General features: G+C 38.8%; 1 protein-coding gene across 1 annotated transcript; it reads left to right on the forward strand.

The window, feature by feature from the left end:
• The first annotated feature begins 9,999 nt into the window (after positions 1 to 9,999).
• LOC142149945 (beta-1,3-galactosyl-O-glycosyl-glycoprotein beta-1,6-N-acetylglucosaminyltransferase 3-like) lies at positions 10,000 to 11,559 on the forward strand. The gene is made up of 2 exons (XM_075205227.1): positions 10,000 to 10,263; positions 10,501 to 11,559. Exons 1-2 carry the CDS (start codon positions 10,000 to 10,002, stop codon positions 11,557 to 11,559), a joined length of 1,323 nt encoding a protein of 440 aa, XP_075061328.1.
• Positions 11,560 to 14,626: the final 3,067 nt, after the last annotated feature.

The raw sequence follows: 14,626 nt of genomic DNA on the forward strand, positions 1-14,626 counted from the left end.
GACCTAAAGCCTGCAGTTGAGACACCTGAACCAGAGACGTTGCCTCAGAGCTATCTTTCCAGCGATGGAGTGGCGGTTTTTGTTTTTCTTTTGTTCCAGGATTTTCCTTGTTTTTACTTTTTCTAGGACATTCTATTTTTGTGAAGGAGGATGGAGGATGGAGGAGAGTTCTGGGAGTGATACGGATGAAATGGAGGCCGAAGAAAAGTTAATAGAATATCCTGAGCAGCCCATTATCAAACTTGGGGCTCCAGGGGTTATGAAAAGGTCTGCTAGCTCAGGAACTCGGAGGCAGTGTGAGGGGCTATTGTCTGATGAGTATTGTATCTGCAAGTTCTGCAACTCCCTAGTTGAAGAGAGATGCATCCAACGATGCCAGTCCCCCAGTACTCTGAATATAGGCGGGCATCCTTTGGAGGATTATCACTCCCTGGTGGGTAAGGTGCTAAACCAAACCGAGTGTTGGGTGTGCTCTCACGTGCCTCAAGGGCAGCATAACATAGGACTAGTGCCATTCCCGCTAAACATATCCGAAGTACTCGAATTAAGGGGTGGGAGGCCCATAGAAGGGAGGTACAATAACACTAGGTCCCCTAGTCTGACGCTTCGACAATACTCCATAGGCAGATCTTTGCTGTGCCTAAACATATCTCATGCAAAGCGCCTGGAGAATTGGGAGGCTGACCTATCAGATCAGACAATGGCTCGCCACACTCATTTTAGAGAGAGACTCACAAGGTCACTACTAGGCAGGAATGTTGATGGAAGTCACAAGTTAGGGCGTATAACCAAACATAAGAAGGTATCCATTGGAAAAGTCTCTACAGATAAATGTGAAAATGTCATTAATGCCGACACATGTCTAGAGCAGATGGAGACAATAGGCATGGGTAGTTTTATCAAAACTCTGTGTGACATAACTCATGGGCATACCGTCCCTTATGTTCTCCCTGAGGATGTGTATTTTGTTTGTGGAAGAAAAGCTTATTCCTGGGTGACTCCGAGTTCCAAGGGCTTGTGTTTCTTAGCTAAACTGGTTCCTGAAATCATGACTATTACTCATGAAGAAATGGTTGATATTCACAAGACTACATCACCACTATACATACACACACAGTATGAACACCGTGGCAAGAGAAATATGATTCCTGGTGAGGAACCCATAGCTACAAAATTGATTAGTGAAACTACTGGTTTCCAAGTTATGGTTGCTCTAGATCTCACCAGGACCGCTCGGGGAACATTAAACTTTTAATATATCCAAGACCTAGCCAAATTAATAGATAATATCACCGAGATGTATGATGACACTTTCAGGTATACTGGAAGGGAGCTACAAGCGTACAAGAAGGAGTTGGTGCAACATAGACTGGTACTAAATTATCTCACCTCTATCACTGGTGGGTACTGTGTGACACTGGCCACCCAGTTCGGTGTCAAATGTTGCACTTACATTACTAATAATACGGATGACCCTAAAGAGGTTATAGACCGGAAGATGGATGAAATTTTGCAGCTGAAATGGGAATTTCGAAAGAGCCATAATTCTTCGTTATATGAGGTCGGGGAAAAAGTGGCGGGTTGGTTATCATGGTTGAACCCAGCAAAATGGTTCTCCGGTCTGGGGGAGTGGGTACAGGAAATGGTTGCTAGTGTAGGTAAGCTCCTTCTCCTTATACTGGGTGTCATCTTAGCAATTGGTTTAGTTGTCAAATGTGTTCCTACTGTGTTGAAGTGTGGAAAACGGTCTCATGGGAGTAACACTGAGAAAGAGACTGATAGGGTGGTACCAGATACTGAGATCATGGTCTGTGAAGAAGTATTGTATAATCCTGAACTTGAAACGGTGATTGGGTGATAGTTTATTACACTATCAAAGGGTGGAGCTGTCGAAGTCAGCAAATTGGATAAAGTCATTTCAAATAAAGTCTAGCAAACTTGGTTGTCTTTGTCTGAAAAGATGCGTACGGTACGCATCGACGTACAAGGGCACGCTACGGCGTGAAAGGGCGTACGCATCCACTAAACGTGGCAACAACAGTAATTGGTCTTTTACCATACATTCGCACAAACACGCATACTTATAAAATAGTACACGTTAATGGTAGTTGCAACACATAGTCGGTTATGTCGAAACATAGTAGTATTTATATGTTATATCAGAGTTACATGCATATTAGTGAAATACACGGAACGGGTTAAAGGAATAACATCATGAGTGGTATCATAATGAACCTTATTACATATCCTACTGTTTGGTTCACTCTGCAAGGGAATCGCAGAGTGTATACGCAAGTTATGAATGATAGGGAATTATGAACTACTTAAGACTAAGGAATCCTGGCGGGAAGAGCAGAGCATACCCCCTGCAGAGATGACCCCCTCCTTTGGATTCCTTAGGATGAACCAGCCAATGATTGACGACCCCTTGGACATTCCTGAGACCCGGACCAATAGATGCAAGCTATACCATCTTCATTGTATTACTGTATTTGATTGTGTATATAAGCAGCAGCTTGTGATCCAGAGTGCAGACATCTTGTCCCCAGACTTCAGGATTGAATGACTGCACTGGATCCAGAGCGCCTGCGATAAGTAACGGCTGTATTTACTATTACTTCGCTTGAGCATATTATTCCACTTATTGCGAATAAATATTTGTGCTTTGGAAACACAAATCGAGGTTCGACAATCGTTATTGGTTAGCGACGATACGCACATAACAATGTCCACACCCCCCTTGCTTGCATACTATGGTTGAATGACAGGCAGACATTTTACACACAGGTATAGAAAAGATCCGCGAGTGACGTGAGCTTGCCCACACGTGCTCTAAGAATCAATCACAGAGTAGAGTACTGGATTGTGATTGAGAGAAGGAGAAAATGTGATCCAGCATGTTCACAAGACGGGAGTTGAGAGTGCTGACCGAGAGTATGGATTGCAAGACCTCTGGTCGGTACATTTCAAATGAACTCAAAGTGCGGGAGTACCAGAGGGTGCTCTGCTAAATCTGGTGGCGATTTAACTGCCGGCGCATGGCTGTGCAACTTCAGAGACATTGGAACAACCTACGCAGTTCCAGCCCCAGCTTTTGATGGAGCTGAGGGACAAGATAGTAAGACATGAGTTCTCTATTAATCTGATAAAATACTGTAATACAAATACTTGCTTTATTTTTATAAATAGTTTCAAAGTTTGCCAAGGAGGTGGCCTACCCCAAATATCAATCTGACTCCAGATTAGAAATGTAACTCCCCCTCCAATGTGACATGCTTTGGCACATGTATCATAATTTTATGGTGGGACATTTACTTTCCGTAATGATTGAGGCCCAAACTCCAAACCAATAAGGCATGTTTGGGATTCAAACTCCTGGCCCCAATGCTGGGAGCAGGGCCGGATTTACCACTATGCAACCTAGGCAATTGCCTAGGGCCCAGAAGTCCCCAGAGGGCCCTCTCAGGGCCAGCTGTGAGACCACCCTTTAAAAATGGGCCGCTACTTATGGGCCAGTGCTATATACTTGCCCCCCGGGGTAAAGTCTGTCAACCAGCCCCTGAAGAGGGGTATATGTTATGCTAAAAAGCTATAGTGCTATGGATTTTTCAGGGAGGGGGCCCCAAACCAGTATCTTGCCTAGGGCCCCATGAGGTCTAAATCCGGCTCTGGCTGGGAGGCTTAAGTGCTAACTATTAAGCCAACATGCTGACATATTTTGCGTCCCATTGGACATTGCTGTCAGTTTAAAGTAATGTAACAGTACACATCTCTGCTAACTCCTGTCTGTTTTCAAATTTAGGTAGGCATAGATTTATTGTTTTTTTTATTCTTTTACAACTCCCGAATACACCACAATTAGGCCTCGAGACCCCCATCGGTATACCCAAATTTCTGCAAAAATACAGAAATATTCCAAAAAGACTGCAAAATATGAAAAATCAATCAAACAACAAACACAATTTTTGGATGACCTTTATGGTTAAATTTTATTTTGGTATTATTTGTACATATGTTTGTGGATTTACACATTTTGGATTTAATATTATATAATCAAACACAAACATTGGTGTGTGTGTGTGTGCCTTTATTAATGTATTACAATTGCACAACATGTGGATATTAGGACAATAAAGAATGTAGATTTCAAAAAAACATTAATAATATTTAAGCTATATTGTTTTGTTACTGCTACATCATCATTTCCACATTTATATAGCACCACTAATTCTGACTTTCTGTACAAAGAAGGCAATCTGTCCCAACAGAGATAACAATGTAAAAGCCATTACACAGACATACATCAATTTGTTTACAGCAAATTAATCTACTAGTATGTGTTTGGATTTTGCAAGTAAAGCCACACTAACATGGGGAGAACACTACCTCCACACAGATAAGGCAATGGGGAGGAATAAAACTCATGACACCAGCACTGGAAGGCAGAGGTGCTACACACTAAGCCACCATGCAGACCCGATGTTGGCTGCAGTGATTTTCTTTACAAGATGGGGACATAACATACAAGCAAGAGATAAAAAAAAAAAGGTTGGCAGTTGCTAATTGCATTTCAGTAAAAAACAACCAGTGCCCTCAACCAACACCCCCCCTTCCAAAAGGTAGGCCATTCCTAGTAATATCATACACATAAGGTGCCCTGGGGGCCTGAATCATTAAGGTAGGTGTATGCCAAATGGCAAACCAAGTTAACACCTTGCCAAAACCATCTTGCACTGAAGGGGGAGGTAAATGTTAAATATGAGATCAGATTAAAATTAGAAAAAGAGAATACCATATATCAACTTAGAATGTCAGAGTAAACCCACACAAACATGGAAGAGAACATACAAACTGCACACAGATAAGGGCATGGTTTGGAATTGAACTGTAAAGCAGTAGTGTGAGTGACTAATCACTGTGCTGCTCCACTGTAGTCTGCATTGATTTTTGTTAAAGTTGAGTACATAACATAACACATACAAGCCGTAGATGGAGAAAAAACACGTTTTCAAGACAATGTTGCATTTTACTCCAACAAAGTCCCCTCAAAATCAAACCACCCTCCAAGTCTTAGGCCATTTATAGTATTAGATGTCAGCATGCACATAATAATGTGAATGTGATCTGTGGGTCAGAATTCTTTTTGAAAGTAATACATTGTAATAAATAAAAAATGCACCTTGCCCTAAGCAAGTTGCATTTGAAGGGAACATACATTTAAAATATGAGGTCAGATTAATCATTGTGGTAGAGTAAGTAGTAGATCACGTTTGAATGACAGAGTAAAAAACAAGCTAACAAGTGTTTGTGTGTTACATGAAAACAAACCATTACTTTCCTTATTAGCTAAATACTATCCTAATACTAGCCCTTGCAAAAACAAAACATAGGCTGGTTTCATCAAAGTTCCTCTTGTGTTCCTTTCATTAATGAATAAGGGTCACAAGCTGCACATAGATGCTACGGCCATGCTTGGTATTCAAACTCATGATGCCAGTGTTGTGATACAGAAGTGCTAACCACTAAGGTATCCATGCAGATCTTAACTGGCATATATTTTTGGGAAATATACTATTATTATCTAGCTAATATTATCTAGCTCTTACATCTGTTGCACACATGCTGTATTGTTGTGCTTCTCGCTCTAGTCTATAGAATGTATTTATATTTCTAACTGAATGTTGCCTTAGTGGTTAGCCAATCCACCTTTCAAGAATTGAGTCATGAGTTCGATTCTTGACTCATACAGTGTCGGACTGGAGCATGAAGGGCCCACCGGGGGACTGCAACGCTAGGGGCCCACCAGAGGGGGTGTGGCCAGCCATCATAGAGGCGAGACTAGACACTAAAGGGAGAGTGGTCAGCCCACGAAGGACAGCTAGCACCATAATGTAGTATATAAAGAATGCAGTGTGCTCATCCTTCTCTGTTAAAATGACAGGCTGACTGCGCACTTAGTTACTAACCTGCTAATGCTCCTCTGGGCGGTTGGATATCTGGAACTCCTACTCTCATCTGCCCTGCTCAAAGTGAAAAACACACTACCGCGCAGGTTCAGAGAGCCCAGACGCGGCTCTCTGCACCTGTGTGGTAGTGTGTTTAGCGGGAGTGTTTGGCAAAAATGGGGGGGGGGGAGGAGTTGCGCTCTACCCCTACTGTTGCAAGAGCAGCATTAACACAGGTTATCCCTCCCTACGAACTAATAATATACTGAAAGTTAAGCGCTCATTGACTTATGTATTATTCCAAGTGTAATACTAATAATAAAATTTGTATTCTTTTATCTTGAATACAATTCGTATTTTTCTATATCTTGTATTAGGCTGTGAGCAAGAGGCTTGGTTCAATTAGTGGGATAACATTTAATGTTAGTTTTATTACAATTTATTGAATCCTGGTTAAAATACATAAAAATACATTAATATAGACAAATAAAATACTCCAATTAAACCACAGTATTTATATTATGAGGCATTGATTTCTATATACATACATATGGTATGGCATCAATTGAACATACATAAAAAATCAGACAACCCTAGGTATATAGACCTGGACTAGTCTAGCTACTGGCAGGCAAATGGCAGTGGGTATAAATGCTGCATTGATCCAGATATAACACAGTCACTGATATCTCAATAAAATAATGTTAATAGCATACAAGTCCAGTAGATGGGAATTGGTATTTCTTTAAGTCTCTGCTAGTGAAATAAAAATATTCAGATCACTGTCCACATATATCACATGGTTATTGCTGCGATGCTTTCAAATTTAACTTTACTTACAGTGTCAATGTATATAGAGATGGTGGCCGGGTACCCAGTGTACTGAAATCAGAGGATGTTTCTCGTGGCCCGTGCTTGTTACTGTTGAAGAGGAAGGCGCCTGCGTTCCACTGCGGAACGCATCTGTCCCTTCCTGTTCTCGCATATGTCCAATAGATGAATTGTATGCAAGTCGGGAGTCAGCTGTTTTCTTAGCTCCTCCCTAACAATGGAGGAGGCGTGGCTATAACGTGGCGGGGCCTACCGGTGGATAGTCCTGCTGCCCTGCAGGCCAGTCCGAGCCTGGACTCATATACCTTTATCTGTGTGGAGGTTGTATGTACTCTACTATATATTGATTATGGAAGAATAATTACGCATTTTGTAACGTTTATGATATAAATTTTTATAATATACTAATATTTATTGCAATATGCATGTTTATTTATGCTAGCAAAATATTATGAGATTATTTTGCATCCACATTCTTAGTTTAAGCGGCGCTGCCTTGTAAAGGGAGACTTCCATTTACAAGGAAGCGCCGCTTTAAATTTAAGCGCTAAAGATGCTGAACTCGCCGGAGTTGAGGAATCCGGAGGTTCATACATTTACCCCCTGATGTACGTCTGGCCCAAATGCTACAGTTTTGGAGCTGGATGCATCTTGAGATGAGTCTGACTGTACTCCCATATAATTAAATACATTTTTACTTGCATGCAAATTGTCCTATATATATATTCGGTATAAATTCATCCAACCCCAAATGAGCCCCTGAGCAATATATATATGTATATATATATATATATATATATATATATATATATATATATATATCCTATGGGGAACTTTTGTACCACTGTGTTTGGGACACATATATGGTGTCATTTTACTCAGAGCAGTCTGGTTTTTAAAATTTGAACTAGATGCACCATTTGATCTAATTTATTTAACTACTTAAACTTACGATTATGAGAAAATATGTATTTTCTTTTTTCTTTACTTGTACAAAAATTATATTGATAGAAAGTTGAACTTGTTCAGTAAAAAATATATATTTACACTTTGGAAAGGATTCTACTAAAGTAGTAGTGCAGCTCAAACAAATATTTTTTTGTTTTATATTTAATTAGGAGGTAATTAAATAAAATGGACAGGAATTTTAGAGATCCTGGTCTATTATAGTGGATTGCCATTCCAAGGGTCCCGATACTGATCCTTACTACTGGCTGTTTTAACTGCAGGACTGGTCATTTCTGAAACAAGGTAAGGCACACTGTTTTTTAATCTCATTGCCTAGACACACGAGTCCTGCTATGACTAGTATGGGCTTGTGTTTTACTATGACATAAGGACCCCACACTAGTGGGCTTCCCAGCTAGAGTTGAAATCAGCCCAGGCTAACAATCACTAGAGCTGGATGAGGAATTAGGGGACAGGTATGATGCCCAATTTTTTAAATATTTTTTTTATATAGTAGCAGCGCTTTCCCATTCATTTGGATGATCCATTAATTTCAGAGGGGTTTCCAGTATGTACAAATCATTGAAATGAATGGGAAAATGCAATGTTTGTGTTTCATTTTGACAACTTTCTTCTTTTGAGGCAAAATCAACTATCTGAAATCAGTGAATCCATTTTTTGGCAATTTCCATGAGGATTAGCAAAATTGCCCTTTGCTAGATCCCCCAAAAAACTTTAATGTACATACCAGCCTTGAAATGAAAGTGCTCATTAATTTTAATGGTAAAATCTCCACTACTATGCAAAAAGGCAAGTTATGGAATACTGTAACATTTGCAGATCATCCTGAAAGTGCCAGGTGTATTCTAAATGATTCTGAGTTTTAGAACCATCTATGGATAATTTTTCAAACCTCTTAAATTGGCCTAAAATTTTTTAAATTTGTCGGAAATTAAAAAACAAAATTTGAATAAAAAATTGAGCTAAATTCGAAAAAATCTCAAACTCATTCAAGTTTAAATTGATACACTTTAATTGTTTTTAATGGCAACCATTGTACAGGAAACCTTGAACGTAATTGTAAACATGAATCATAAACTTTGAACACAGTAGTGTTTGCACTTCAAATTAAAAATAAAATAAAATTATACTTTTAAAAAACTAATCTAAATTGTGTTCAAAAATAACAATTATTTTAAAACACTCATTTTAATATGAGCTGAGATTGTCCAACTTCAAACAGGATCAGCCAACCTCAAATATGTTCAACAGATTTGAAATGCTAATGTTGGATACCAACTGTGAACAGGGAACGAGTGCTCCAAATTTTGAAATACAAATTTGAATCACGGTCAATTGGCCAATGAATCACAAATTTGATGGAACTTTAAACCTATCATTTTGATTATAATAAATCTGGAAAGTTCTTACATTGAAATATTAATTTAATTAAAATTGATACCTAAAGCACAGTGTACAAAATGGCCAAGTATTCCATAACTAGCCCATTTGGCTAGCAGTGGAAAGCTTCACAGATGTATCTTTTTACATTCATTTTAGTGGGGTTTCTCGCTATATCAATTGTAAAATCTGGATTATTATAGCCAAAACTCTATAGAAAATGTCAAGAATACCCTGCATAGATTAATCTAACTACTTTGAGAACTGCAATTCGGACATCTCTACAAAATCCCAGAAGAACCACCAGCTTTACAAAAAACGACCCATTAATAACCAATCAATAGTATGTGCAGAATTTACAGAATATGGATGCTGAACTGATTTCACAGTCTTATTTTGATCACGTAAGGATCATGGAGAGTCCTGTTGAAGAAATAAATTCAAATATTTCATTAAACAAAGCAGCAGTTAATGTGTAGCAAACACATTTGCTGAGCCACACAAGACACCTCTGTGTCATGTACAGAGTATTCTGTCTCTCACAGACTGTGATATGATGTCTACTGCAGTAACTTCCTTGTGTACATGCAACACACAACAATAAAATCAGCTCAGTCTGATTATCTGCAGCTATGTGTTTAAAGCAAGTTCTGCATTAAAAAAGCCTGTTTAGTGTGACAGTATGATGGGAGGATACTAGCAAAATAAGGTGTGCCAGCCTTTTACCATAGTACTAATGCAAGTTATATACAAGTCTCTTGCCTCTCTGAACAAGCTGCTTTGGTCTGGCTGCTTCAAGTGCAGAATGTTCTGCAGATACTGGAACGCAAGTTTGGAAAAAGAAAATAGATTTTGTGGCAAATAAAATTGCATAATGCTCAGGCATTTACAGAGGAAGATAAGGCAACTGAATATGAACTGTTTTCTAATTACTGGATGCATTTTCTTTTTACTCACAATTGTGTTAAAATATGTTTCCCTGGATTGTAACATGGATGATGTCAATGAATCTGGTGACATAAGGGGAGAATACTGCCGGAATCATTACTACCAGGCTTTAAACCTGTCAGCCAGTGGGAGAAAGAACTGCTCAAAAATTATCTTGGGTGACTGGAATGAGGTAAGAAACACTTTGGGGGTATTCAATTGTTGCTTTTAACGCGCTAAAACAAAAAAAACGAGCGCTCTAAAAATATTAGCGTTAATACGGTAATATGCGCGTAAATACCGTTAATACGATAGCTTACTCGCTGAATTTCCCTGAGCTGCGAGATGAAATTTAGCGAGTAATTACCGTATTAACGGTAATATTTTTAGAGCGCTAGTTTTTTTTGGTTTTAGCGCGTTAACGGCAACAATTGAATACCCCCCTTAGGTGGATAACCTAATTGTTAAAAATAAAAAAGTTATTGCCACTGATACAGAGTATCTAGAAGTAACCAAAGACTGCAAAGAGTTTAAAAAGCTTAAAAAGTATGTTATGATTAGTCTCAGTGAAGAAGAAAGAAATTACCCCATTGCCTATTCCATGGTGGTTCATGATAATATTGAGATGTTTAAGAGGCTTTTACGATCAATTTACACATCTCAGAATATTTACTGTGTACACGTCGATATGAAATCTCAAAATACTTTTCATAAGGCAGTGAGAGCCATAGCTGCCTGCTTTCACAATGTGTTTGTGGCATCTAAACTGGAGTCTGTAGTCTATGCCTCGTGGTTCCGTGTCCAGGCTGACCTGAATTGCATGGAAAACTTGCTGAAAAGCAATGTTGGCTGGAAGTATCTTATAAACACATGTGGGGCAGATTTTCCATTGAAGACAAATGCTGAAATTGTTAATGCACTACAGAGTTTAACTGGCAAAAATAGCATGGAGTCTGAGATACCACCGCCATATAAAAAGAGACGATGGCAATACCACCACGAAATTAAGGACTATGTAGTACAGACCGATATCAAGAAAAAGCCACCACCCTTAAACATTTCCATTTTTAGTGGCAGTGCGTATATAGTGGTAACCAGAGGCTTTGTGAAATCTTTGTTTGAAAAATCCATAGCTAAAGAATTAATAGACTGGGCCAAGGACATCTATAGTCCTGATGAATATCTCTGGGCTACTCTGCAAAGACTTCCTGGGATGCCTGGATCTCTGCCCACGCACATCAAATATGACACTTCAGACATAAATGCATTGGCCAGGCTGGTAAAGTGGCAATCCTTAGAAGGAGACACTGAGCATGGAGCCCTTTATACTGCATGCACTGGAAAAAACAGAAGACAAGTGTGTGTTTATGGAACTGGGGATCTGCACTGGATGCTCCAGCAGCATCACCTCTTTGCTAATAAGTTTGATCCAATAGTAGATGATCATGCTATCCAATGTCTGGAGGAATATCTGAGGTACAAGTACTTTTATGGGAACATTATGTGAGAGAGAGTGTGCTAATAATTATACACACTAAACTTTGAACTGTGTTGTTAAATGTTGTCTACATGTCTTAATTATTTTTAATAAAGCAAGACAGACCAGATATGTCACTTTGCTCTTTAAGTTGAGTTTTTTATACTCAAAAAGTGCACATTGTAAATATGTTCTATCCCTTTAACAACTAAGGGGTATATTTACTAAACGGCGGGCTTGAAAAAGTGGAGATGTTGCCTATAGCAACCAATCAGATTCTAGCTATCATTTATTTAGTGCATTCTAAAATAATGAAAGCTAGAATCTGATTGGTTGCTATAGGCAACATCTCCACTTCTTCAAACCCGCAGTTTAGTAAATCTAGCCCTAAGAGAGTTGTAAAATATCTAAAGTTATCCAGATTTACATTTTTACTCCAGTTTCACTTTTCTTCTGTTTTTCAGTTATGCCAGTAAGATTCCACTGGACATTGTCTAGGCTGATTTAAGATATAAGATATTAGTGGGGCAAGGGTAAATATCACATTACTGGGTCATCATGCACGTCCCTTTGGAAACATGAGGTTGAATTGTACCTTGCAAAAAGAGACTATATCAAATTTTCTCAAGTGTTACAACAGAAGACATATTTTTTTATAATTATTAACTTGTTTAAAAATTGTGGAGGAACTTAAGTAGAAATTAGCAAAATGTCATGCAATTCAAGTATTATTGAAAAAAAGGTAGTTTTACAGAGGTGCAAAGTTCTGATGCAACATATTTAAGATCGTATCTACTTCTCCATTTTTTACTGTATTTGTAAAAAATGTGCATTGTTTCCGGACATCCGAACCCCAACCCTGACATTCTAAACAAACCTGCTACCTGTTAAAGTGTTGCTATTCTGCTGAAAGCCAATGGTAACATTCTCATTATAATACTGTCTACAAATGTATTGTGTGTTCTTACTATACAGTCCTCTCTCAAGTCATGTAACCTACATTGAGGGCTAGATTTACTAAGCTGCGGGTTTGAAAAAGTGGGGATGTTGCCTATAGCAACCAATCAGATTCTAGCTTTCATTTATTTAGTACCTTCTGCAAAATGACAGCTAGAATCTGATTGGTTGCTATAGGCAACATCCCCACTTTTTCAAACCCGCAGCTTAGTAAATCTAGCCCTAAGTCTCTAATATCCACTAAGTGGCCCAACCCCCATTGCCTTATTGTCACTTCCAACTTGCTTATTTACCCATCCCCACCAGCCTCCCCTTCTTAGCTCAGTGCTCATGATTTTACGACCTATTAAAAATGCAAAATCAGCACCATCATCAAAAAATTTCCTCTCACCAGATTCATCAGCCCACACCCACCTTCTCCTCCAAATACATGCTCACACAGTTCTTTTTCTCCCATTACTGAAGACAAAGACATCACACTCTTCTTTTCCTCTTTCCCCTCAACATATCCCCTTGCACCCATTACCTCCCAACTCCTCCATTCCCTCCCCCAGAGTGCTTGCCTGTACCTAGCTCACCTCTTCAACCAGGTCCTCTCCACTGGCACTTTAACATCTGTTTTCAAACAAGTGCTATCTTCAAAAACCCACCTCTTGACCCTACTTCTCTCCATTTCTCTCCTCTCCTTTGCTTCCAAACTACTTGAATACAACTTCTTGACCCATTTTTGCTACATTCACTTACTTCTCAAGCCTATGCAATTAGGCTTCTTCCCTCTATACTCCATCATAGGCATCTTGTAGATTGTAGGTGAACTATAATTTTGTTTTTTTAGTAAGATTGTAGTTAGATTAATTCAATTGTAGTTAGATTCGTTAGATTGCAGTTAGATTTGTTAGATTGTAGTTAGATATTAAGCTCTCGCGAGCAGGGCCGTTCTTCTTCTTTTTCCATCCACCCCCCTTTCCCCCCACTTGCTTCCTACAACTCCCTTGTCACCTTTGGCTACCCTTGCCATCCTTGCAATTGCCTGGAAATTGCCCTTTGTAATATGACTTCATTTATTTTAACATTTTTGAATTACTACTTGTATTTGTTACTTGGGCTTTTCAATTCTACTTGTGATATGTAATTTCTTTGTGAACATTTATTTGTTTATGTGAACTAAGTGTACCTTGTTTGCGATGTACAGCACTGCAGAATTGTCTTGCACCCTATAAATCAGAGATAATAATAATAATAATAATAAAAATAATAAATACACTTCACAATTTCTTAGGTGACCAGAAGGGGACAGCAAAGCCTCATTAGCAGTATGACTGTGACTGTAAATACAATGGCTGAATAGTATTATTAATGAAAATGATTCTCCAGCAGAATAAGTAAGTGCTTCAAAGAAAGTCAATGATAGAATATCCTTACTTAATGAAAGTGTATAAGCTCTTTTAACAGTTATAATTCTTTGTATCAGAGTTAGACAAAGGAGAGGTCAGTGTATTTACTTGCGAGCAGCCACATATGTATCACTGTGCTGGATGCATGATCTTAGTGTGAAGATTGAAGGAATGTCCCTCAGATGTTTGTATCAGGTATATAATTGCAGGGGCTGCATGTAACAGTTTTACATGAGTCCTCAGTCTACACTTGTCAATGGGCCTCAGTTCATCTAACCTGGAAATGGAGGGTACAGAACTAAGCCCTGTAACCATCTTTAGGCCAGAGACCAAGGTGGAGGGATCAGCACACTAAAGGCTGCAGTATTGTTGAATAAAATCATCTCTAAACCTTAGGTTTTCCATCAAATGCGAAGATACTGATATCTTTACCCCTTTCTTAATAGGAACCCAATTCTTAATGGCAATGTTATGAAAAATGGCAGACAATGCAATTATGTGACAAACAACTTCTGCCTCAAACATGAGGGCTCCTCCAGACAATCAAGGCAATAAAAATGGGCTTTGGAAAGGCTAAATGTTCATTCAATGAAAGATCTGTAGGAGGTAGGTGTGCAATTGTCTGTGAATTGTTGTTCTGTGGCTTGATGTAAAGTAGGAGTGGTTGGAGAGTATAGGCACTGTCTCCTGCAAGTAGAACAAACACATTTTTTAAACAATAACCTTTGTGTGATTTAATTATTATT

This window comes from Mixophyes fleayi, chromosome 4 (assembly GCF_038048845.1).
Source record: "Mixophyes fleayi isolate aMixFle1 chromosome 4, aMixFle1.hap1, whole genome shotgun sequence".
NCBI classification, from domain to species: Eukaryota; Metazoa; Chordata; class Amphibia; order Anura; family Limnodynastidae; genus Mixophyes; species Mixophyes fleayi.